The 26,975-nt window shown below is 37.0% G+C and overlaps 3 protein-coding genes across 8 annotated transcripts in view; 2 read left to right on the top strand and 1 right to left on the bottom strand.

Moving 5' to 3' along the window:
* Positions 1–2,526: 2,526 nt before the first annotated feature.
* Positions 2,527–6,174, top strand: srd5a2b (steroid-5-alpha-reductase, alpha polypeptide 2b). Its single transcript, XM_058796331.1, has 5 exons — positions 2,527–2,801; positions 4,319–4,482; positions 5,548–5,649; positions 5,786–5,936; positions 6,108–6,174. Exons 1-5 carry the CDS (start codon positions 2,527–2,529, stop codon positions 6,172–6,174), a joined length of 759 nt encoding a protein of 252 aa, XP_058652314.1.
* A 1,184-nt stretch (positions 6,175–7,358) lies between these two features.
* Positions 7,359–15,837, bottom strand: mkks (MKKS centrosomal shuttling protein). 3 transcript variants are annotated; one of them, XM_058795052.1, is made up of 5 exons: positions 15,700–15,837; positions 14,122–15,107; positions 11,504–11,652; positions 10,753–10,863; positions 7,359–8,251 (listed from the first exon to the last, which is right to left on the bottom strand). In XM_058795052.1, the coding sequence occupies exons 2-5, from the start codon at positions 15,104–15,106 to the stop codon at positions 7,853–7,855; spliced, it is 1,644 nt and encodes a 547-aa protein (XP_058651035.1). In that variant the 5' UTR covers position 15,107; positions 15,700–15,837; the 3' UTR covers positions 7,359–7,852. The 3 variants fall into 3 exon arrangements, with proteins under 3 accessions (XP_058651035.1, XP_058651036.1, XP_058651034.1); XM_058795053.1 differs by having other exon boundaries at positions 7,386–8,251; positions 11,504–11,685; positions 14,122–15,066; positions 15,700–15,819; XM_058795051.1 differs by having other exon boundaries at positions 7,388–8,251; positions 11,504–11,685; positions 15,700–15,835.
* A 233-nt stretch (positions 15,838–16,070) lies between these two features.
* The window catches only part of slx4ip (SLX4 interacting protein), a 56,276-nt gene continuing 45,371 nt past the window's right edge, over positions 16,071–26,975 (top strand). For 2 of the 4 annotated variants that reach the window (XM_058795087.1, XM_058795086.1), the window contains exons 1-4: positions 16,071–16,301; positions 16,441–16,479; positions 25,037–25,126; positions 25,453–25,579. In XM_058795087.1, coding sequence (XP_058651070.1) covers positions 16,287–16,301; positions 16,441–16,479; positions 25,037–25,126; positions 25,453–25,579 — 271 coding nt within the window. In that variant the 5' untranslated portion in view covers positions 16,071–16,286. The remainder of the gene's footprint in view (positions 16,302–16,440; positions 16,480–25,036; positions 25,127–25,452; positions 25,580–26,975) is intronic. The other 2 variants (XM_058795084.1, XM_058795085.1) reach the window with 2 other exon arrangements.

Here is a 26,975-nt window from a genome sequence, read left to right as displayed (position 1 = left end):
CATTAAAAAAATTTTTTTTCACTCCAAAAACAAGGTACCTACTCTCAGATAAATGAGGCCTATGAATAATCAGATGCAAATAGAAACACAAAACCAGTCCTAAATGAAAGAAAACAAGTTGACAAAAAGATTGAATCCAATATTTGGTGATAATATAGCATAATGAGAGATTTATAAGCAATTGTTTGGAGTCCAGTCATTTTTGACCGGTTAATCTGTTTTGTAATTCAAATACTGGTCTAAATGTTAATTGTTTTAATTTTTGCAAAGCAGGTAAATATGCTTTTAGAAATCAACGTCAATCAAAATTAAGTAGCTTAATGTTCTTTGCTGATTTTTTAAATTGAAATAATGCTAGAGGGTTATTTTTATACATCGGTTTATCAGTAGTCAGCCTGTAAAATTGTATTCTTTTAAGCGTTTCCTTGGAAACTTACTTGGAAGACTGGGATTTTTTGAGCACCCTGTTGTTTTAAGTGACTTTTATTGAGTGACTGCTTTTTACCAGGGACATAAACACAGAAAGGTTATTGATAATATGGATAAATGGTGCAGGGGGAAATACTTCCTGCTGTTTGATGAAGTTCTCTACATACACAGCATTAATGCATTCATCAGCATTCTCAGCGGGTGCTCCCTTAATTACAGGAAAAAAACAACCTGTTTGTGAGCTATAGCGGTAGATGTAACGGATGTGAAAGGACACACTCACACATGGGATTTATTCAGCTTTGATTTATCTTTTTGATAGAAAAACGGGTACAAATCAGGTTGGCTGAAGGAGACAATATACTGCAGATATACATATGACCACAGCAGCTGTAAAACACATAACAATTAGATACAACGTGAAAATTGTAACAGCACACCTGTAAATAGTAATACTGGCCAATAAACTGTAGATGATATCTAGAAAACCTAATTTCTAAACAGCATTTGTTAACATTTATAATGTCATAAACATGAAAGCAACATACCTTTTTGATAGAAAAATGGGTACAAATCAGGTTGGCTGAAGGAGACAATATACTGCAGATATACATATGACTAGAAAAATAGAAATGACACTTTCACTCGACTCATATTACAATTATCAGAAATTTTAAAACAGACACAATAACCACATGAAATGCACTCCTTCCGGCTCGTGAATGCGCGTCAATACATTTAAAATGACTTCAACAACCATGTTAAATACATTATATACTATATGTTCAAATACGTCAATTCAATCAATTGCGTAGAAAATATTAACATAATATTAACATATTATTTCCACAATTAATACGTTAATGAGCTAGAGCGTGAAAAATCGTACATACCCACAGCAGCAACACTCAAATCTGCTGCGGTACGGAAAGAGAAGAGGGACAAAATATTACATCTGCAATACCATTAGCCTAACAGCCACAGGAAGGGAGCCTTCGAACACCAACAAATACAAAAAAATCCCTTATTTTATGAAATCCACACATCTTTACTCTTTAAATTAAATGTTCTTTTTAACCCTGTTACATCGACACGTGCTTTTCTGAAAATCAACTGAATTCATCATACAATAATAACCTCAGGGATGTATGATTTGGAAATACTTTTTCCACAATTTGTAAATTGTCTGAACTTGTTGTCTAATGATCATGCCAAAGTGTTTGGGGAAATAAATCTGAAGAAACCTCCTGGTGAACCTTTTTTAAAAAAGGTCTTTCTCTGAGAAACTCACAAGATGGAACATATAAGTAGGCTACACATAAAATGTATATTTAAGTATTAAATAATCTTAAGAATATTTAAGTACTGTTATCTCAATATTAATTAATATAATAATGAAACATATTTAACTGTGAGTTTCCTTTAGTGCATATTTGAGGAACCTTCAAATGGTGCCTTAAGTTTCCCCAAATGGTTCTGCCAGTGTGGAAACGTAAGGAAACCCAAATGGTGCCTGAAATATCATTTATTTTTACAGTCTGAGATGGGATTTCCTTTTGAAAAGTATTAATATTTGTGCCAAAAACAAGCATAAAGGAAAAAAACACCCATTTGCCTTCCGGAAATATGTTGATACTCAAAAGAATTAGCCCTTTCTCCTATAGTTTGGCATGCAGCATGGATTACTGCTCTTGTAAAATACTGAGAAACTAATTTCTCTGTTCACCTTTCCAAACATAAACATAAATCAGCACGCTCCTTAGGTGGCAAAAACAGCCAAGGCTCGCCGAGATGCACAAAAAACAGACATGCTTGTGTTTTTAGACCAATTTGTCAAATGAAAGCTGATGCTCTCCACCAGTGCATTAGTGAAAAAAAATCTCTCAATATGTCAAAAAGGGAAATCTCTTTGAAAAAGGCATTCTCACATTTCAGCAGGGTGCAAGCTGTAGCATGGTCAGGATTCGGCTCTCCCTCTGCTTTTGGGGAGGAGCTGCTCTGAGGCACTGTGTTTGCAGAACTCTGGTGAGGGGTTAAGTGGGGACATACAGCATTAAACTCAAACCTGGTCTGGAACCGGACAGAACGTCGACCTTCATGCAGTGCCAGGAGCTCCTCGTGCGGGGCTTGAGCTTGGTGATGATCTTGGGTGGGATAATGCACTTTATATGTCTCATGAAGTCTCACGCTGCCTATGGTCGCTACGTGGACACATCGGGCAGCTCCATGATGGTGCCCGCAAGGCTCGCCTGGTTCCTCCAGGAGCTTCCCGCTCTGCTGGTGCCCCTGATTTTGATGCTGACCACCGATGGAAACAATGGCACTGGGAGACACCTGATGCTCTGGACCTTCTGCCTGCACTACTTCCAGAGGTAAGTCGTGTGAAAGATGGGAAGATTGTTGGTGGGGCTGAAGAAAAATTCAAATTGTTACTAAACACTTAATAATGTGGTAAATTAACAATTTAATTTAACGTCAAATGAAAGATCGCTAGTATAAAATGCAGATAGGCCAGAAAAAAATGGATCATAGCCACTTTATAATGACATTGGCATGATATCACAGCGTCTTTGTTACCATTTACTGTACTTGTTTGTTTAGTATGCTGTAAACCCAAGTTCAGCTACGCCATTTCTCAAACCTGGATGTGTTATCTACACTGAAAAAAACAATAAGTAAATTTACTTAATTTTTATTTGGCAAGTTTTTGCACATATAAATTTTAAGTAAAATGTAAGTACTGAATTAAGTAAAATCTACTTGGCTAAGTTAGGTAAAATTAGCAAAGGAAATAAGTAAATTTAACATGGCCAGTTAGAGTTTGATGAGTAATTTTTACTTGATTATTTTAAGTTAAATCTGCAATACTTAAGTATTTTTCACTCAGTCATGGCTTCTAAGATTTACTCAAACGATGTAACACTGGGAAACAACCATGCTATTAAAGCATGTGATTCACTTACAAACATGTAAGCAAGCAAGTAGACAGCTTGTTATCCTTTTAAGATAATATGTCCACTCAAAAGAATTGTTACCCAAATGGACACAGAGACCTCAATACTTGGTACACCATACACAATGACGGTGACAATCAGTGGATAGTGTTTGAGTAAGAATGGGTCATTTTGACTAGAAAATCAACTCCAGATGTCACAAAACAGTAAGTTACTAAACCTAACAACAAAAGCAACCATAAAACAGTGTAAATAAAACTAAAAAACAGTGACAAATTTAACCTTTTTAATTATTCATGCCCCAGTGCATGATGGGAAAAACGGGATCATAACTTTGATATTTACTTAAAGAATCCTTGTAAACATAACAAACAATTCCAAGTAAAATATACTTATAAGTTCAAACTTTAATTTCTACAAGTTTAAATTGAGTACTAATATAGAATTTACTTAAATTTTTAATTTTTAAATTTTAATTATTGCCTGAACTAAATTATTTAATGTAAAATTACATTTGTTTTTATGTAGTGTTTACTTCACCAAAAAATCATTTTTATCAGTGTAGCTCACCCAGAACAAGTGAGGAAAAAAAATACCCTTAATCCGAAGACAAAAGGGAACGCACTGGGTGGAATGTTCTAGATTCCTGTTTCTTTAGACAATCCTGCTGTGCTGACAATTAATCAAGATTGCAGAAATGTAACAGCAGAATTTTATTCCTGAGTAATTACACTTAACCGGGCCAGAAGCAGGTGAATAAAGTGAGAAATGCTTGAATAATTCAACAGAAGCATGATCTGGACAAAACACAGCAGGTTTGGGAACAGGTGTTGAATTACAAAGACACATAGGCCTAAAAACAGTGGAAGTGTAATATACTGTGGGCAGATGACCAAGAGATGGTATTTGATATGTATCAACATTCTGGTTTCCAGGAGCTGCATCTACTCCCTGCTGACCAAAGGGCGGCCGTATCCGTTTGACATCATGCTGTTTGGGATGGTGTTTTGCTCTATTAATGGCTTCCTGCAGGCACACTATCTGCTGCACTGTGCAACGTATCACAATACATGGTTTTCTGAGGCCTGTTTACTAGCCGGTAAAACTGGTTTACTGACAGAACTGGTATAATTCAGGGTTGTGTGCCTTTCAAAATTTGAATTGAGGTATTTAATTGCGTCAGTTGAATTTGTATTTAAGTAGAAATATATGGAAGGTAGAGTCAAAGAAATTCATATAGGATATGAACAAATATATTCATACTTTTAGTATGAACTACTACTGTTTGTTTGATAAAATCTGTTAGTATGGCTATGTTAATTGTTCTACCAGTACTGACCTTTTTACTACCATCAATGAGAAATATATTGAATCAAACTGAGTTAGAATGCATTCTACATAGGGAATAAATATGCATAAATACTGAAAAGTAATGTCATTATTAATACAAATCTTTTGTTGGACTAATGAAATTCATTAAATTTGTTGACCAGTTCATTTAAAAAAATTCCAACTTGTGAATTGAAAAGGAGATCATTCTTAAATTCAGAATTTTGCTCAACCTTTCTTATATATTTTAGAATTTATTCAATTAAAAAAATGATCATGTTAATGCTGAATAACTGGACTTATCCACCTTTTTCTTCAACGCGGAAGTAAGCCTATGGGTGAGACTTCCGGTTCATTAGCCGCTATAGGTAAATAACGAGAAGAATAACAACGTACAGTAAACGGTAAAACTGTTTGCACTACAAACCAGTGTGTTCATAATTAAGATAATACATTAAAATAATATGATAAGACACACTAATTTTCAATATAAAGCAGCAAAACGAACTGTTTTGTACAACTAAAAATAGCTGGACGCGGATGAGACCGGAAGCTAGACCCATAAAATTTATTTTACGTCAAGAAAAAGGTGGATATAAAGGTTCCAAAAGTAGGTTTTTACAGCAACTTCATAGAATAATCATTTTTGGAACTTTAACCGTTGGAACCTTAAGGACCTTACAGTGAACAGTTCTTAAAAATAAATCTTTATTTTTAAAAGTGTAGAGTATTGGAGCTTATCGTTTGGAGCAAATTTCTTTAGAGGAATTGATTAATATAAAGTTGTACGTGTTTTTATAGTGATTTTTTAAAATATGTATCTATATTTTTCTAGGTCTGATAATATTTTTCATAGGAATGGGAATCAATATTCACAGTGACCACATTCTTCGCAGCCTGAGAAAACCTGGAGAAATTTCCTATAAAATCCCAAGAGGTAGAGATATTTCAGAGTCTTTTTAATGTTAGCAGCACTCATCATTTATTGTCTTTATCTCAGTCTCTGTAAGCAAACTGCAATTAGCTGCACTGAATAAATGCTAAGCTGATTTGTGTGTTTATTTTAACTGCAGGCGGTTTGTTTGAGTATGTGTCTGGAGCAAATTTCTTCGGGGAGATTGTAGAGTGGCTGGGCTACGCTGTTGCTACCTGGTCTTTGCCCACATTTGCCTTTGCTTTTTTCACAATTTGCTTCATAGGCCCGAGAGCCTATCACCATCACAGGTAAACTAAAACCACCATGTAAATTTAATACTTATAAATGTAACAAAATTACTTACAGAATTTTTGCATCTGGTATATCATTAATTCAGTAAACTGGGTTGTGAGATTACAATGCAATGATGCACTGAAAAGTGTTAGAAAAATACATGTGGTTTCTCTAATGTGTTCCAGGTTCTATAATGAGAAGTTTAAAGATTTCCCCAGATCAAGAAGATCTCTCATACCCTTCATCTTCTAAAGAGCCATGACAGATAAATGGAGTTTTGTTCTGACAGAAGGAAAGAATTCATCTTCTCAATTGCTACGATGTACACCTGTACTTTTGGGTTGTTTTCATTACCTGATTTAGCATGCCGTATGTAGGAAAGATTCTACAATTTATGTCTTGAACATGTTACCAAATTATTTGTAATGGTTTTGACATCCTGTACGAAAATGGATTAATCACAACAGAACACTTTAATACAGCTTAGTCTTTTTATCATTTGTACAATATGTTATTGCAGTTCTTAGTGTATTTGTGTGTAACTGTGTGTAGTTTTTTTAAACACTTTCTAGTATTGCAGCTTAATATGCAGACAAAGCTGTAAATAGGCCGATTTGTCCAAAAGGTGTAAACATTGTGTGACTGTGGAGCATCTTAGTTTGTCACAACATGGTGGGATTGGGATTATCTGTCTGCTTAATCAGAAATTTGCTATTAAATTGTGGTGATGCTAACAATGCTTCATATTTAAAGGGGAAAAAAAAGGAAAATAAATGATTTAAGAAATCGGGTTTAAGATAATCTTTTTCATCAAGGAAAGAAGAATAGCAATTACCAATTTTGTTTCATAAGGTATATAAAACAAAGCCGGTGCCATCAGAAAGTGCACTAAAGCTGTAAAAAAACAGAAAGAGCTTAATTATTGCCGTAAAAGGCATCATAAAAGACAAAAACATTTGGAGGAATTCATACAGCGTGCAAAGACATTTACCTCACTCCTTAGGCCTCCATTATGGAAAAATTCCTAAATGATACTCTTATGATAAAAACCGCTGATTTCCGATTTGTGAACGGATCGTTTTTTGATTTGAATCAGTGGAACAGGTTCATAAAAACCTGTCTGAGTGATTCACTCACGAAACTGAATCCGTCAGAAGAGGTAAGCAAGCCCGAGACACGTTTGATTTGTAATGAACATAAAAGTACTGAGTGAACTGATAGCAAGTGCATTTGAAGTAAACCGAACATTTGACTGATGGAGTGAAAATATATTTCAATAGCCAAATTAACAGCAGAATGTTAACATGCTGGAAGGACTAAGGACTACACCTAGTGTGGAGAACTCTATCTACAAAATACACACACCCGTTGTTCTTTCTTACAATATATAATTTCCTTCAGAGTAGATGCTTCTATGTGGTAATTTAGGAGATGTTTTTATCCTTAAGGTGCACTAATTACAGGAACATTAGCCTCTGAGCTACCTGGAGATCAGTAAGTGCCTTTCTCAAAGGCACATGGCACAATGAAGATGACTCAGACAGGGTCCAAAATTAACCTTTTGTCATACTTGTCAAATACAGGTGAACTGAGAAAATGTACCTGCCATAAAACCTTTTTACTAGCCTTTAAACTTTATCTTGCTTAATTTAAAACCTGTCCTTATGACGACAGATTTTTCTGCTTGCATATTTGCAAAAAGTGCAGTTAACTGTGACTCTTGCATCATCATATAAGAAAAAAGACAGTCTTCAACTCTCTGTGTTCCTCATATTTTGGTTTTGGCAGTTTATAAGGAATATTTAATAAGTATGTTGCTACATTGATTTCTGTTGAAGAAAAAGTCTTCTTTTTTTGAAACAACATTCAATTATAAAATGTATCAAACCTACAGCCTTTATTCAAAGCACAGCTCTTCATTCATCAAAATTCAATTGATATCCTTAATTACATATTTTAAATCAAGAACAAAATTAGCCATCTCGACTGCCACATTCAAAGCATTGAGCTTAGCAGAAAATGAATCTAATATTCTGGGGTGACTGTCAGTGTTTTCCAGGGAAACAGGAGAGAAAGTGTGGTAAGCTGTATTTAGAGGGGTCTTCTCCAGGTTGGATCTGTCCTCCACCAGGCCACAGCCACAGGTTTTGAAGAATATATCTTGGACCCAGCGATGACCATATGTCAGGTCAATGAGACAGACCTGTCCATCATGCTCTAAGGAAAGAGCCACAGATTGCAGAGAGTTGCAGAATGCCTCAGCTGCCATGAGGAACTCAGATTGAGAGACGCACAGAGCTGCAGATGTTGTTGCGCCTTTGGACTGATTCTGTGAAGTACGTGACAAAAAAGAAAAAGAAAAAAAGAAATTTAGCAGAAATTATAGGGTACACCAATGGCATGTGCATTTTAATGTTGAGAAGATTTGTTTGGTCACAGCGCCCCTTGTGGCCATTTTAAATAGGTATCAGCAGATTTGCCACTAATTAATAAATGTTACACAACCTTCTTTGAATTAAGTTAAATTTTGTGAGGACTGGTCTGAATATGATCTGAGCCAATTATTGTGAAAATTCATCGAACCATGTCAAGATTTTTAAAAACCTTTGACTAGTATGGCCTCAAAATGATTTAAAATGAATAATTATAAAAAATAAACAGTAAATGTCTGCACACACTAGGGTTGCAAAGGGGCGGAAAATTTCCGGAAGTTTTCCGGAAATTTTCCATGGGAACTTCGTCTGGGGAACTTTGGAAATATTCCAAATTTGAAACTTACCAGGAATTTATGGGAATTTTTGGGAATTTATGGGAATTAATTGGAAATTTATAAAACTGTATCATATACAAACATAAATATATATATTTTTTGATCATAGGCTCACTTGCATGCAAACTAATACAAATTTTAAAAGTGACATTTTTGGGGGTGAATCCGTGGTGCTTTTTTCAGGATTTATTGATGAATAAAAACTTATGAACAGTTTATTCAAAATAGAAATATTTTCTAACAATATAAGTCTTTGCTACTACTTTTTAAAAATTAATTTAACACATCCTTGTTGTATAAAAGTATTAATTTATTTCAAAAAAAGAGAAAAGATACTGACCCCAAACTTATGAATGGTACTGTATTGTTAAAAAAGGATTTCTATTTTAAATAAATGTTTTTTTTTTTGTTTTTTTTTAACTCTTTATTCATCAAAGAATCCTGAAAAAAGAATCACAGGTAATAATAATAATAAAAAAAAAAAATAATAATAATATATATATATATATATTTTAAGCAGCACAACTGTTTCCAAAATTGATAATAAATAAGCATATTAGAATGATGTCTGAAGAATCATGTGACACTGAAGACTGTAGCTTTGATCACAGAAATACATTATATTTTAAAGTATATTACAACAGAAAACCATTATTTTAAATTGTAATACCGGCAATACTGCACAATATCCCTGCTTTGTTTTTTCCCTGTATTTTTTATCAAATAAATGAAGGCTTGATGAGCAAAAGATATGCAATGTTTAAAAACATTAAAAATAGTAATGTGTCCAAACTTTTGACCAGTACTGCACTTCTGTATGATAACAGAAAACTTGCTAGCAGAAGAAGCATCACAGCTTGAGCTATATAGCACATAGCCTACCTCATAAACTGTCTAGCTACTGTATAAACACTTTTTGGTATTTACTAGTTAAACGTGAATCCCATAGATCAAATATATTAGAATATCAAAACTTAGATGTAGTCTTTGGGCTCAAATGCAGAAAGTGCGGCTTCAGAGAAAATGGAGGGGAATCCCTCTCTTAGGTGACTAGAGAGGATTGTGTGTGGGGGGAGGGTCATTTTTAGACTTTTGTTTTATTATTATCTCACCTAAATGTTTGTTCAGTCAGTGTATTTGTTTTTACTATGGTATAGCCTAATTTAGTTGCACAGTATATTACACACAGCACAAGGAAGTTTTAAACATTTTTTGTAATATTCATGTAATTTATATAAATACTTACCAAGATGGACATTTCGATATTTTGTGTGCAGGATTTATGAAATGATGTGTGCATGTAATGGTAGATAAGCACAGTGCATGTAGGGGGCGTGGTCTCGATAGCCCTGCATTAAGCAGTGTGCTGTGTGCGATTGAGCAATGTGTAGAGTAGAAATTAAACTGAAATTGCATTAAATCTGGTTGTTTTAACCAAGATTATGCTGCAAGTTTTTGTTCTCAACTACATTTAAGTTCCCAGTTCCTACAATTTTGCAAATTTCCAGTTTATTCCCATTAATTCCCGTTAATTCCCATATATTCCCGTTAATTCCCATGGAAAGTTTCCAGTCTTGAAAATTCCCGGAATTTTGCAACCCTAGCACACGCACACAAAAAATGTTATACCGGCCAACAGCAACGTTTTGACCAAAGCCTAACCAAGGCCTAACTGGATAAAATGTTCACGCTTGGTTGTGATAAAGATTTCTAGAGCTTTAATTTCAGTGTGCGGACATCTGTTGTGTATTGTTGTTTTTGGATTTAGGATGTGCATACCTTTTTTGCTCAAAATGATTTATCCCACAATTGGGGATGATCCAACAAAAGCTGTAAGGTATAAAAAAAAAACAAAAAAAACAAAAAACAAAACAAAACAAAAAAATCAAACTGGAAAGGTTTAAAAATCTAGTCAGGTAGAAATGTGGCACTTGAAAATAAATTTCACAGTTAATCCCTCTGAAAAATCTTTTCAGAAAATTCTGACAAGTGGAACTTTATAATCAATACTGTAGAAATGCAATTGAATGTGATGGTGTTACTGGAATGGAATAGAATACCATGTGTTTGATGTGGGTGGCCAGAATTGTCTCTGTGCAGCCTCCTCCAAGCAGGGCGTAGGGCTCCCTCAGAGTCAGTCGCAACACATGTTCTGCTCTTTGGCATGTCAACTGTCCAACAAATGGAACAAATGTTTATCATATGAGAGAAGTGAAAGAGGGAATTAATGCAATAAATTTGAACAAAGAAACCAAATCCAGTAAATCTGGAAAAAATAATTCAGAAAATTGGAACTTAAAAACACAAGAAACTAAATAAATAGCTTGGAGAATAACAGAGAAGGAAGAATGCACCCAAAATAAACTCAACAGAATGAGTGTGAAGACAGCACAAACATAAATTATTAACAGAGCGGGGCAATACATTGCACATTCATGAGTTATCTGTGCTGATTTTACTGATGATATAAAGTAAGTATTGAGAAAATTCCGATGATTTTAATGCAGCTTTTATTTGGCCATTAAGTTTCCTAAAGACTGTATCATTAGTCTAGATTCTTCCTTGTCTCATGACTCAAGAGTATAAAAGCATTAAAACATATGTTTTTTTTTTTAAACATATGTAAGACAGATATTTTAAACTTTAGCAGCAAAATGTAATTAGAGTTGGTAAGCTTCATTTTGGTGAATTATTTCAAATTGTGTGTTTGAAGTATATAAACTTAAGTATATAAAAATTGGAGCATTTAAATGAAAATGAGTAAAATGAGTAAATGAAGACATGAAGATCTCTAATTTAACATTAACAAACCTTCAGTTCTTCCAGCATAGTTTCATTTCTGTGGCAGAGAACCATGGTGCTAACAGCAGCATCTTTAGAAGGAAGGAGCTGGAGCAGCTCTCTGGACCCACATGACTGGAAACAGAATCCTTTAACAATCCCGTAAGCTTCTGCCGGAACTGAAGAGTAAAGAGAAGCAACAGGCTGAGCACCTGAAATATTAAACACAGAGGCAAAATGAATGAATATGAATGCAGTCTGCCATATCTTTTCAATACTACTGTATCCATGGTGTTATATATTATTATGATGTTATACAGTATATTAATCAAAAAAGACATGGTTTTAAAATAATAACAATCATGAGTACATGCATACAGACATTATACATACATACCGTTCAAATAATTGGGGTCAAAACAAAAACACAGTAAAAACAGTAATATTGTTAAATAGCATTACAATTTAAAAATATTTTCAAATGTAATTTATTCCTTGGATCACAAAGCTTTTCAGGATCATTACTCCAGTCTTCAGTGTCACATCATCCTTCAGAACTCATTCTAATATGCTGCTTTTTTCAATTTCAACATTTTTTTTATTATCAATGTCGAAACAGTTGTGCTGCTTAATATTTTCTGTGAAAATCGTAGAACACACAAAAAAAAGCATTAAAAAAGCATTTATTTGAAATAAGAATCTTTTGGAACACTATAAATATTTTTAGGTTCTTACTATCACTTTTGTTTTGACAAATTAATGAGTCCTTACTGAATAGAAGTTTGTTTAAAAAAAAAAAAGCTATTTAAAAAAAGCTATTTTTGTAGTTTAGATTTTTCCTTGCACTGCCAATAGTTGTATTTTATGTATAAAATGTTGAAATTTTACAGTAATTATTGTTATTATATAATTGTTAAAAACATAAAATTTATTTATTTAAAATGTGTATTTCGTATTTTCTTAAAGGGGTGGTTGACTTTTTTTTCTAGGCTTGATTGTGTTTATGGGGTGCAGCCAAACATGTGTTAATGCTTCGTTTTTTTTTTAAAAACGCATTATTTTTCACATAATTTACCTTTATTCTACACCACTCTGTCCCTTCTCTGATAAACGGCCTGATTATTTCCTGGTTTTATGAAGCCCCTCCCTCAGAAATACGCGATGGGCTCAGATTGGTTAGCTGATCCAGTGTGTTGTGATTGGCTAAACCGCCTCTATTTAAAATGTGTTTTACGTATTTTATGAAGAGCAAACAGGTCTGTGGACAATGCAGTCAACATGGGACTGCATTATGTTCTACAACATCTAGACAGACCAGGGATTTATGTGAGGATACTGTTTGTGCACTTCAGCTCGGCCTTTAACACTATCATTCCAAACCTCCTCCTTCCCAAACTAACTCAGCTCTCCGGGCCCACCTCCGTCTGTCAGTGGATCAATAGCTTCCTGACAGACAGGGAGCAGCTAGTGAGGCTGGGAAAATACTCATCCAACACCTGTACGATTAGCACTGGAGCTTCTCAGGGCTGCGTTCTCTCCCTACTGCTATTCTCCCTGTACACCAATGACTGCACATTTAAAGACCCCTCTGTCAAGCTCCTGAACTTTGCAGATGACACCACACTTATCGGCCTCATTCAGGATCGGTGATGAGTCTGCTTACAGACAGGAGGTTAAGGAGCTGGCTGTCTGGTGCAGTCTTAACAACCTGAAGCTCAACACGCTCAAAACAGTGGAGATAATCGTGGACTTCAGGAGAAACCCCCCTGCACTCCCCCCACTCACCATCATGAACAGCACTGTGACTGCAGGGGAGTCATTCAGATTCCTGGGCACCACAATTTCTCAGGACCTGAAGTGGGACAATCACATTGAGTCCATTGTGAAAAAGGCCCAGCAGAGGTTGTACTTCCTTCGGCAGCTGAGGAAGTTCAACCTGCCACAGGAGCTGCTGAAACAGTTCTACTACGCCATCACTGAATCTGTCCTCTGCACTTCATTAACTGTCTGGTTCAGCTCAGCTACCAAATCTGACCTCAGAAGACTACAGAGGATAGTCCGGACTGTTGAGCGAATCATTGGTACAACCCTCTCCACTCTCCAAGAACTGTACTCATCCAGAGTGAGCAAAAGAGCTGGCAAAATCACTCTGGACCCTCACATCCAGCACACTCCCTCTTTGAACTGCTGCCGTCTGGTCGACGCTACAGAGCTCTGAGCACCAGAACAGCCAGGCACAGGAACAGTTTCTTCCCTCAGGCAATCCATCTCATGGCAATAAACGTGGAACACACAACACTATTATACATTATTTACTTAACACACATGCTTATTTACATTTCAAATTTGCACATATCATACCTGTACATACATAATTGTCTATATTATATATTGTGTTTTTGCTATTTTGTACATTGTCTATTTTGTATATTATTCTTTTTATTATCTGTGTCCTGTCCTGTCGCTGTCATTCTGTTGCACTGTGGAGCTTCTGTCAACGCAATCAACCACCACTTTAAAAATTTAATTAAATATTTTTATTTACAAAAGTTTTTCATTTGCAGCTGTTAAACCTACGTTAAACTCCATAATGGCTATAAATTCATGTTCAATTCTATAAATATTTCTTACTGTTGTTAAACATTTACCTGATATCTGGACAAATGGTTCCATCAGAGCAAGTCCAAGCCTCTCTATCACGACCACTTCATGTTTCCTCAAGTAGTGCTGCAGAATAGGATGTACTACTTTTTGGCATGCAAATAATCTCACTTTGTCCTTAACAACTTGTTCCCCAAGCTTCAGGAGCTGCTGAAGGAGATCATGCTCCGGGTCCACTCCCCTATGGATTTCCAAAGCTACATCTCCAATCTCAGAAATATCACCTGACAGTGATACGTTGAAAACCACCACCTTATATGGACCAGATCCCAGTCTCTTAAGATCCACAATCTGAAGCATCTCAGGGACATCCACCAGCAGTCCTGGGAAAACAGAAGAATCGCTCACAGATTGGCCCTCAATGCCGATGGTGACTGTCTTTCCAAAGCAGGTCACACCAGAAGAGTTGCAAGGGATGGAATACAAGAAGGCCTGTGCGATTAGTGAACTGATATGCTGCGTTTCCTTGCTATTCAACATACAGGCTGGTTTGCTGGTGATCATGCTGCAGGCCAGTGCAATTAGTGAATCACAGCTGGTGAAGTCTACTGGCACCTTACAACCACAAGAGTCTCCTTTAAGATATGTATTGCATTCTTCCACAAAGTGTTTGTATACCTTGGCTGCTGCAACTGTCCTGAGGTTGTATTTTTGAGCATTTTCAATAAGTCTGAGCATGAAAATCCCCATAAAGAGCCCAGAGTCACTGTACCGTGCAGTGTGATGTTGAACAGCAGTTGAGATCATTTTGAGAAGTGGCTCAGACATATCCACTTGTTTGAGCAGGGCTGTAGAAGTTGAAGTTGTCAAGACGTGGCCTCCAACATTGTTGTGTATTTGTTTCAGTCTGCCAGTTGGTCCGTAGGCAGTACTGAGTATACTTCTCAACAGAGCCATCTTTTGGCAGACGTTGCTGTTGGAAAGTGGTTCATCTGTGCACACAGCGGGTTTCTTCTTACAAATGCGAGCCATACTGTGGTTTCATTCAGAGAAATTTACTGACGGTTAACGGTATAGGTCAGTCACTTTTCAATAACCAGAAATGAATAGATCATGTTTAATAGTACAATAGTACAATATTATACAATTATGAATTGATTGCTTAATATTAGGGAAGCGTAACAACATAGCCCATGTTTTAAACAAAAATCAACATCAAGATTTTAAGGTAAAATTTATAGAAATGCATAAAGGAAAAACTATATCATAGGCACCTTGCACTTTTCTTAAGTTTTTCAAGTTTTTTTTTTTTGGCCTTCACTAGTTCATTTTCAATGACCCCGTGGTGTGACAAATAACGTTACAATTTTAAAAGTGTAACTATTCTATGTAGTCAAGGTCATGAAAACGGCATGCATAATAATTGTAAAACAATTAGTAAAACGTTGTTTTGAAGTTTAGCATGTCACTTCGCAAATACTTTAGGTCAACTACCCATTAAAATGACTTGTTAGCATTACTGCAATCATATGAAACATTGATGCTGATATCTATTCAAAACAAACGCAATATCCTATAAAACGCGAAGAGACGTGTAAAAGGTAGCATATGAGTCTCGTACATACCCCAAAGTTCAGCTTATTGTTAAAGTAACTAAACATATAAGAAAGAAAAACACAAGGAACTTAAAACCTAACGGTAAAACCAAAACAGACTGTGTTTACGTCTTACACATGCTCTCATATGGTGACCAAAACATGCCAGTTATAAAATATTTAACAACAGAAACCTATAAAACACTAATTGGATTTTAAATCGCTAAGATTATACATTGAATGCGTGACTATAATCTTGTTTAGCTATAAATTGTTATGGCTGTTTCGCAATTTACTTGGAATAACGAACGCGGCTGTCTGGCAAAGTATGCAGCCTCCTACATCCGACTGCGTCTCCGTGACAACTGCACGCGCCGGGGTCCTAACGTGACAGGGCAAGTTTCAAACCATCGGCGGGAGAAAACGATTAAAGCGTCTTTCATAATTGCTATTTTATTGTTATCCTCGAATCGTTTTAATTAAAGATATAGATTGTATATTTTCAATTATATTTACACAGCCCAGGAATGTTATAAGAAAAGTTTGTGAGCGTTATTTTACCGCCCCCTCCTGTTTTTTGTTTTTATTTTTATTTTCTACAACTTCAGTCCAACTGCATGTGTCACAAACACGTGAGTATGTCACGCTAGGGATTTGGGTTTCGGTTCATGTTTTCAGCAATAACAAATATTTTTGGGTTTCTCTAAATTTATGAGATTGTGGCCATTTTTGTTTATGAATGTTCAGAGTATTTTCTTTGAATTTTTGCAGTGCCTTATCAGAATGCAGTCTTCTAAATTTGTAGTCAAGGTATGTGAACATATTTATTTTATCTGTTGATTGTAGAAATTTGGCCATTGCTGTAGTGTTTTGTGTTGACATTATTGTTTTTCATTGTGAATAAATGAAATATGCAAGGCCATTTCCACTTTGGTAAATCATAATTATGACATAAAAAGTCATAATTAGGATGACATTGACTTTTATGTCATTAATTATGACTTTAATCCAATAATTGTTGTCTCATAATTTGTGTTGTAATTATGATTTCTGTCATATTTATGACTTTATCCTAATTTCATTTCTTTTATGTCATTATTGTGACTTGAAATCATGACATGCTATGCGATAGTTATGATTGCCCAAAGCATGATTTTTTTCTTGTGTGGCAGAAATGGGCTTCTATTATTGTAGCGTATCTCTTTGTATTCATAAGGAATCTTAACAAAATGCATGGAGACTTAAGATAAAGGCTTAAAGTGATGCTCAGAGCAGTTCAGTAGCTCCTCACTACAGTACACAAGATCCAGGGGGCGAGGTTACATCCACATCCGGGGGTGGAGACTAGTTTAAGGATATGTGAAGTGGGAGGAGTTGGATTTGGAACTCAATCTTACCCCCTGGATCTTGCAGTGAGGACCATTTCGTGCAGTTGAAAAAAATCTACTCTGTACTTTACTTTCCTAACGCTAGAGGGGGTGGTCGCTTCAGCAATGAGTTGCCTCAGGTAGTACAGCAGCATTGAGCTGTCTGAATGTATTCAATATGTAGCTTACAGAGCATACTGTAGCTCCAACTTTTTCCATGTTGTCTGTTTGTGCTCATTACTTGTTCAGCCTGCGTTTTGTTACAATCCATGCAAAAAACCCCTTTCAGATTTCATCAGAATAGGGTTGCGCTATATTTTCCATACCTCAGTCTCCTTCTTTTACATTGCATCCTTTTTGGATGTTTTTATAATCATGCATGTATCTATCCAGCTGAATGTCTCCTCCGTGTTTCTCGGCAGCACAGATGCTGGACCGGCCCTCTCTATTCATCCACAGGCCAGATGAATGAATGTCAGTGCTAATGCATGTCAGATGTTTCTATTAAGCGCTAAAAAGCCCCGGGTTTCTTTCTTTGTTGATGTTTCATATAGTGAAGGCTTTAACTCTAGTTCCTGGACGCTGCTGTGGATCACACACATCCGCATTTAGTGCCAGACTTTGGCTGCATATTTCTCTCTTTCTGTCTTTCTCACTCATCATCTCTCCCGTCTTTCTGTTTTTCATTGTGGGAGAGCGCCACTCACCAACTTCACCCTCCCAGTCTGCACATAATGATACTGTTATATATGTTGCTCTCCCTGTGAAAGGAACTGTCATGCCCAACACTGTGACCACAGGGAAACATTTAAAAATGGGGAAGCAAACAATACCATCAGCTGGCCCAGTTCTCAGCTTTGCTTCGGTGCTAAACAAACTGATCTAGCGGCACAGAAGACCCGTGTCATTTTTTAAATATTAAATTATTTTATTCTATCTCAGCTGAAAGGGATTCCAAAAAGGTAAAAAAAATAAAAAAAAGGAAAATTCTGTGGTTTTTGACCCTTGTGTCATTCCAAAGCTGTATGACTTTAATTTTTCAGTGGAACACAAAAGAAGTTTTGAAGAATGTTTCAACTTTTTGTCCACACAATGAAAGTTGTTATATTGCATAAAATGCCATACAGGTTTGGAACAACATGAGGATGAACACGCCCAAAAATGAAAATATACTCTCTCAGGCCATTCACTATGTAGATGGGTTTGTTTGTTCATCGGAATAGATTTGGAGAAATTTTGCAATACCTCACTTGCTCACCAGTGGATCCTCTGCAGTGAATGGGTGCCGTCAGAATGAGAGCCCAAACAGTTCATAAAAACATCACAATAACCCACAAGTAATCAACACGAATCCAGTCCATCAATTAACATCTTGTGAAGTGAAAAGCTGCATCTTGGTAATAAATTCAAAGACATTTTTAACTTCAAACCTCTATCTATAATATTGCAAAGAAAATGTTGTCTTGTCTGAATCAGGAGAGAAATATACAGTCAGTGCGTATCAAGCATCGTTTACAAGCAAAAACAGTCCAAACAATTTTAAACAAATAAGTCGGTGGATTTTGATGCGAGTGGACAACAGAGGATAGACCTTTTCACTGGAGAAAGCATTTTAATGAATTATTGATTGGTATTTTGGACATAAGTGTCCAGAAGATAATAATAAAAGAAACTAATAATGTTTCACTTTTTTAAACCGTGTGAACTTTTCACTTTTTCACTTCACCTGATGGTGAGTACATTTTCAGCATACTTTCATTTTGGGGTAAACTATTCCTTTAGGACAACTACAAGTACACTGTAAGAGAAAATACATAGAAAATTGGAAAAATTACTGATAAATTTCTGCCAGGACATTATCAGTTACGTTTACTGACATTTCCTTTAACCCTAATACAAAATACAGGTAAAACACCTGTGTAAGTGATTTGTAGAGTCATTGTTTGAAGATCCTTTCCAGCCTGACACAGCAATATTTAGCTGGATGTCATGTTTCCATTGTGCTGTGCAGTTTTTGTAGGCGATGAGATACTCCCATGTAAGTTGACTCATGCTACAAGTCGAGGCCCTGACTTTCTTAATGCCTCAGAAGACACTGAATATTTACATAAGACCTGGCACGCCACTCTGCTGTTATACCCATCTAGTGTAGGAGATGGTGGGAGAGCGCGATTCTTGTTTTTGAGTATGAATGTTAAGTGCTGGGTAGTATGACAGATGTCTTGGCTCTGGTTTATGTGCTAGGTTGACTTCCCTGGTAGATACGGACCACACACTTGGACCTCCGAGCATCCTGTTACTGTCATCGAATCAAGGAAATATGTTGTCATTTCTGAAACACAGAGGAAAAACTGAGATGGATGCAGCTTAACAGACATGGGAGGATGTTGTAGAATTCTTATGTATTGTCTTTTTAGATAATGTCCAAGATATATTTTTCAGTTCATTGATTAATGCAGATGTTTAGGTTTACAAGGTAGTTTAGCTGTAGTTCTGTAAACTACAGTTAAATTACATTGCAAGGAAGTGGAGGGATGGTTGTTTGGTTTTTCCTGTCTCCCGATACTTCCTTTTTACTAGAATTCTTGGGATCTTTTTGATATTGTTCAATTGTTTGTAGAGCTTTACCAGGTGATATTCATGCCTGTTCTTGCTGTTGGAATTTTGCTTCTGGGTTGTGTCCTCGCGTATGGAAAAAAAAACACAACTCCATTCAGGTGTGCTAACATCCAGAGATTAACTTAGAGAGCACTTCAGCGTTCCTAGAAATAAAGGCCAGCTTAGTCATAATCACACTGATTTATTAGTGGTTTGTGTTAAGGTTTTCAAAACCCCTGACCCTTAGCAGTGGCTCCAGACTGAAAATGATTAGGGATTGATTGGCTCCTATAATAAACATTGGCTTTTAAACAAATTGCTTTAATTTATCAAATGGCTTCTCTGGTTAAAGAATACAGAATTGACAAATAATTGTACTTTTTTTGTACAATATGATTTATTCCAAAAAACAAACAAACAAAAAACCCCAAAAAGCTCTGTAATGGTTTGTTTAAAATCACATAGTCGACAAATGACTTCTGGTTCAGTGCGGGAGGGAGTCCATTTCGAGTAATGCCTCTGATTGATTTAAGGCTGAGTGAGTTTGATTCAAACTGATTAATAAAGTCTGAATATTTTGGGGATCTGTTTAAACAATTAATTAAAAAGATAATCTACAATCCAGACATCACAACTCTGTGTTCAACTCTGTGTTGTGTTCATTGTTGCATGCAGCAAACACACACACTAAATATGTAATTAAAGACCACCACCTTATGGGATGATATCAAACAAAACAAACTTTATATAATATTTTTCTATATCACTGTACAAAAATAGGTAACCCTTTACAGTGTGTCATTTGTTAACATTAGTTAATGTATTAACTAACATGAACAAGCAATGAACAATGCATTTATTACACTATTTATTAATCTTTGTTAATGTTAGTTAATGAAAATACAGTTGTTCATTGTTTATTCATGTTAGTTCACACTGCATTAACTAATGTTAATAAACAGAACTTATGATTTTAATAATGGATTAGTAAATGTTGAAATTAACATTAACTAAGATTAATAAATGCTGTAGAAGTATTGTTCATTCTTAGTTCATGTTTACTAATGTTGTTAACTAATGAACCTTATTGTAAAGTGTTACCCAAAAATACTGTCAAATGTATGGATTTCATGAGTAAAAAGTGAAAAACAGTAAAAGGACATTCCCTGTGTGAAAGAAGTCCTTGCGTGACACATTACATGTGACTATGATTTATAGAAATAATTTTATTTCTTCTTATTACTATTTTTTCCTGTAAATTTTAACTGAATATTTTTGGCAGTGTAATTTTTAATTTATTGTTGCAAATCTTATGTTTTCGGTGACATTTTTAGTATTTCAGTTAAGTTGCTAAGTTTGTCTTACATGGATGTAAGTCTCATTTGGCATGTTGAAGTGAGGTGTACTGTTTTCTAAGACAAATGCCATAGACCTTTATTGAAGGAGGGACTTGAGTCATATCTAAAGAAACCATCGCAGAACACCTTAGCAACCCCATAGCAACATCCTGGCAACCACCCAAATCACACTAGTATCATAGCGCTGAGTTTTGCATATAAAAATCTAGTTAAACTTGTTTGTGTCTTATTATAAGTTATAGCTCTCTTGCTGTTTAAGATCGACAGCGCTAATGTTGACCCTCTTGAGGGAACGCCAAGTGACTCACTCCATACAAAATCAGCAAGTCAAGACCAAAGATTTAAACTTTTAACTGGCAACACCCATAGATCTAAAGAATTCCCTCAGGCTCCGGAGACTGTTCGTCGACCTGCGACGCTCTTACAAAGACAAAGACGGAGCTAGACGAAGGGGGGAGTTTTATTGAGTGAGACTGCTTCTGCTGCCCTCTGTCTCTCATTCTCTCTCTCTCTCTCTCCCCGCATAAACATCTGTGGCTGGTTAATGTTAGCCCCGGAGCTAAGTGCAGAGAAAGGGGGTCTGGTTCTCACAGCAGCGATAGCAGTGGTAAAAGGGCAGGGAGGTGTGGCGGCGAACAGGCAACTGCTGCACAAACGCTCCTGGGCCGACTGCCCGACACTAATCAGAGAGTGAGGGCAGGAGAAAGCTCAGTTAGGGAGGGTGAAACTGATAAGAGAAGGTAACAGGGAAGCATCTTGGGAACTGCAAGTGATTTAGAGCAGAGCCAGGAATCCAAAAAGCCGAAAGCGACCCGGTTTGCCTCATGTGTTTTCTCAGCGATTGGGGGTAGAAAATAGCACGGCTTAGCCGTGGACTTCGGTCAGAGCGGCGGGGACTGATTTGGTACAGTTCTGTTTTATTGTTTGTTTGGTTTCAGGGCCTTTGTTGTGTGTTTTTGGCAGGACGTGCTGATCTGATAAAGAGTGGAAGGTAAGAACAAGCTTAATCAGGAGGTTATTGACCCACAGGAAACCTCAGGTGTATTCAACGAGGATCAACAAACAAAAGGATATAGAAAAAGAAAGCAGCAGTTCTTTGCCTCAAGCCCTATAGACAATGATTTAAATGCTGAAGACTAAGAAAACCTTGTATGATCCTATCTGCAAAGGGTTTCCTGAAGACAGTATTTTCCTCTAGAATTTGACAAAGAGTTGTCAAGACTTTCATTGCACAGCGGTGAAGGATTTGTTAAAACCATTGCAGGTGTTTAACATAAGCAGACTAATAAATCACACATGGATGAAAAATAAACCAGTGCATGAAAAAGTAACTCTGCAAACAAAAGAAACTCAGCAAACAGACCTAGATTACATTTCTGAGAAATTTCATGAATCCACCGAGGAACTGCTTAACAGAGGTTGTGTAGCGGCTAAGGTCAGAGATCACCTTTTGGTTCAGCTGTTTTCTGACAGTTTTTTTTTTTTTCTAAAAGGAATTTCTGTTAGACATTCAACAAAAACCATTGCAAAAGTGACCGTTGCAAAACTTATCTTTTAATACCGATCTCTGCAAATACAGCCAAGGATTTTCTTGTTTACTGGCACAATAATAGACTTTGGATGGCTATAGTATTTGTTGTTTGAAGTTTTGCAATTAAACTATTTTGAGACTCAACAAATATGAATCCAAATCTGTAGATCTTTTTTTATTGCAGCTTGGTAATGCAACATTATTTAACTTGCTAACAGAGTGGTTGTTAAATGTACAAAAGCTTAGAGTGGCTTAGGCCCGACTCTTCCATCCAATCAAACAGGCAGCTTTCAATTTCCTTTTTTAAAGGGATTGTTAAAACTTACTTGTTTTAACTGTATTTCATTGCTCATGCAACAAAAGTCAGGAGGTCCAAAGCAACATCAGTCCCCAGATATTTACTGTATATGGACAATAAATACATTTTGTACTTTGTAGAAAGAAGAAATACATACAAGTTGGCACAACAAAATAACACAATTTTAACACTAATTGCACTAATCTTTCATGAACCAGCCCTCGTCAGCTGAATTAACTCATGTTAACTCCACATTTAAAGACAGACACCATATTAGGCAAATCCAGTTTACTGCTTCTCCCTGTACCATAGTCACACAGGGCCTGGAAAAGCCAAGCGAACATGCCTCTCTAACACTGGGAACATTCCTACAGTCTTCTGTAATGGCATATTTCAGATTTTGAAAAAAGAAACTGGAGAAAACAGAACAGCATGCGATAACGTGGTGGTTCCAGAGGCAGCATACAAAGACACATCATGGGATCATCGAAGCTGAGCTCCTTTTTACCGCCTGATTGACAGTTCCCGTCCATCCCCTCCAATGCTTTCCCACGCCACGGTAATTGTGGAAGGCAGTCAGCCGAAACCACTGGTCAGTCGCAGAATGGCCACAGCACAAAGACGTGTAGAGAAAGCCGCCCAGTGTTTTCTAAAGGATCAGCTGTCCTCCACATACACACATACATAAGGATGCCTCTGTTTCTTCTTTTAGCTCTTGTCTCCGCTTGCCCGCAAAGGATTAACTCTTTCTTGGCTTCAAAGGCCTCATCGGATGAGATTTATCATAGATGATGGAATGAATGTATCTGTAATGATCTCAATGAAATAAAAACGACCTTGACACAGATCCAAACAGAGCTGCCTCATGTGTCACCACCTATATATAGCCACTTATCCTTTAAAAAAAAAGACTTCCATAGTCTAACACAAGGGGGCAGCCTGTCCCTCAAATTTAGCAGGGCTGCCACCAAGCTAACCCTCATGTACACAAAGCAGCAATTAGAGGAAAATATGCTTTCATGTCAAAAACAAAGCTATTTGGCAGCACAATTTGGCCTGTCTGTGTGCTAATAATGTGCCGTAATCCTGCTTGACTGGAGATGAATTCAGAGGTTAGAAGCCAAACGAGAATGCTGGAGACGTTTTATTTACTCAGTCGCTGTAGATTCCTCTGGTATGGGGAGGCATAAATCATTGCTTATGGGACCAGCGAGAAAGAGACAGAGGAGATGTAAAGAGACAGAAAATGAGTGTAGCCAGAGTGTGGTGCTGAACAATGGGCTTTACCCAACACACCCTTCTAATTCACTCTCACATCATCCCTTCCCAGCTGGCCTCAGAGAACCAAGAACATTACTGCCTGGCCCGGGCCACTTTAGGACTTCTCCAGGGCCCACTAAAACACAGACTCATTCACTTGTGTTCTATCAGGGTTTTATCAGGCACTCTGGAAGTGCTCTAGAATGTGTTCTGGACTGTGTCTTGAAAAGGGGAATTTCTTCTGGTCTGCTCCCCTCTGACATCATCAGCTCGTTCCCCCTAGCGTCAATCAACTTTGCATCCACATTTGCTTTGAGCTCAGGTGTTGACACGCTTCAGCGCCAGCTCCTCTCTGGCCTCTTGTGGGTGGTCCTGAAAAGGCCTGTGTGAGTGGACCGAAGCACAGTGACAGGCTTGGTCTTGCGCTCATGTGTAAAACATAATCAGGCCGGTGTGGAGCAGAGATGTAACGATTGCCTAAATGGCCGCGACGGCTCTGGCTCTCCTACTCCGCTGTGACTTATTGTCCTTGACGTGCTGACGCAGCGCTCCAAGAATTCCACTCTTCACATGAAGTTCTGCAGCCTCCCCGAATCTGGCCCTCTTCTCGTCACATTTCCATAAACTAACAGGTTAGCGAGGGCATCCTTTAGTAAGGCATTTCCTCAAGCTGCAAATCCTTTGCTGTGTCAGTCCTCTGCACGGCTTTGGTTTTAACACCACCGTCTTTGAGATCAAGTGTATCTGGTTACTGACATAATGCTAATGAGGTGCGTTTACAAAGCTTGTAAAACTGGTGTGCAGAGAGGGGGGAAGCAGATGCACAAAGACAAGAGGAAGGGGATGGAGTGACTTGCCTTCAGCTATGGATTTGAAGGTGTCATTCAATCAGCTCAGTGATGACTTCTTTTTGTTGTGTTTAAGCCCCCCATCTCTCTTTCTTTCTCTCTCAAAGTGTGGGAATTTCGCCGTGCTGGTGGATCTTCACATACTGCCCTTAGGCAGCCAAGACAATGCCAGCTGGTTCTCTCCAGAGCACAGGAAGGTATGGGAATGAGGGTGTGTTTCTGTTTATTTGTATATGTCCTCTTATGCTTCAATAGACTGATACTGCAGGAATCTGGAATTTGGATCTACTCTTGGGGATCCCCCCATCCTCCTTCTGCTTTTATAAGATATATGTTTTCATTGGCCCACGCAGCCGAAAGGCTTTGAATGATTTTCCCTCCCAGGTTTAACTCTACATGCAGAACGTCTAGTTAAATTTGAGCTCCGTATAAAAAGTTTAGGACTAATGTCACCTTGGGAGGTTTGTCTTTGCTTTCAAGATTGCAAATACGTGTGCAAACTCTTGTGTGTTTGTATGCACAGGAAGTCGGCTCTCTGATTAGAGATGCATTGGAGCTGAGGGTGAGGCAGTTTCAAGAGGCCAGATACCAGAAGATCCAGCCCAAACCGAGGAAGGATCTCACCCTGACCGCCCCACTCTGTCTTGAAGGTATAGCATACATGGGCTCTGCATAGTAGTACGAACATGGGTTTGAAACTTACTTTGAGACTGTTAAAAACAGCGTGTTCTGTATAGTATGAATATGGGTACTATGAATGAAATTCACTGTTACATGACCTACCAATACCAGTGGTGGAAGTGACCGTGTCACTTCATTGACAACTTCTCTCCCAAAGCCTCATCATGGGGAATTTTAGAGTGCTAATCAGATGCACACTTTAGAATCTAGCCAGAAGTAATAGGTCATCAGGGTACTCTTCACCTACTGTTTTATGAATGCTATGAATTCGGACAATACTACTCTTCTCACATACTATTTATCGCCTACTGTAGGGTTAGTAACCTCATACATAGGCAGCATTTCATAACATTTCTTTTCTAGAGTTGTTGCTGTGTATTTGCCAATGTTAGATATCTAACTGCATCATTTTGTTTATGCCATTGAGATGTGTTCAGAAGATGATGACGTACATGCCCATCCCTTAGGTTCATTAATGTCTACTAATGTTTAACTATACTGATTTATGTTGTACCCATTTGAACCACAAATACCACTGTACTCAATACAATACCGAATGTATGTGTCAAGATGGAAATAGCTGTTACACCTTGCATATTTGACAATTTGCTATAGGCTATTGAAATATACAATTATCCATGATCAAACTGCAAGTGAAGACCTGTGTCTTTCCCTCACACCTACTTTAGAAACGATCTCTCCTTCATAAACACGAGACATGTCACACTGCTTCACAGCTCGAGCACTCTGTACATGTTTGTCCCACAGCAGGAAGGGAAAGATTTCAAAACAAAGTGGAGAAATTGAGGCTATACCTGCATTCCAGCAAGAATAAAAACTAGTTGAGACTAGGTAGCACTCCCCAGGAGTGTCTCCACCGCCCCCACAGAGATGTTGTGAATGTGTTTGACTTGGCTTTTCTTCAGCATGTATGCAAGCCACCTCTGTTTTTTCCGCTTCATATTCTCTTATTGTGTTTTCAAAAAAGTATTTGTGCAGCAATCCCCATCTTTCAGATGCCATGAGAACATTTTTGTTTTGTTTTTTGTGAACTCAATTTTCTTGATATTTTCGTAATTAGAATTTCCCGTATTAATATTTCCTACGATATTTTTATATTCATGGACAAATAACTGTTATGAACCAGTTCTTTCTAGTGAATCCAACAAAAAACAAAAAAACACTACATCGTGACCGGTGTAACCTGATTCCTAAAATGAACAATTCTTACTGTTTTGTGAACTGAATACCTTGTTACTGAATTAAACATACAAAGTGACCAGTGTAGGTTGTTTAATGAAGATATTTAATTCAATTTAATTATCAGTTTGAATCAATCTGAAACATTGTCCTGTATAATCTACA

Source organism: Onychostoma macrolepis, chromosome 13 (genome assembly GCF_012432095.1).
Source record: "Onychostoma macrolepis isolate SWU-2019 chromosome 13, ASM1243209v1, whole genome shotgun sequence".
Lineage (NCBI taxonomy): Eukaryota > Metazoa > Chordata > Actinopteri > Cypriniformes > Cyprinidae > Onychostoma > Onychostoma macrolepis.
Note: the sequence above shows the minus strand (reverse complement) of the source record. Positions and strands in the feature narration are given on the sequence as shown.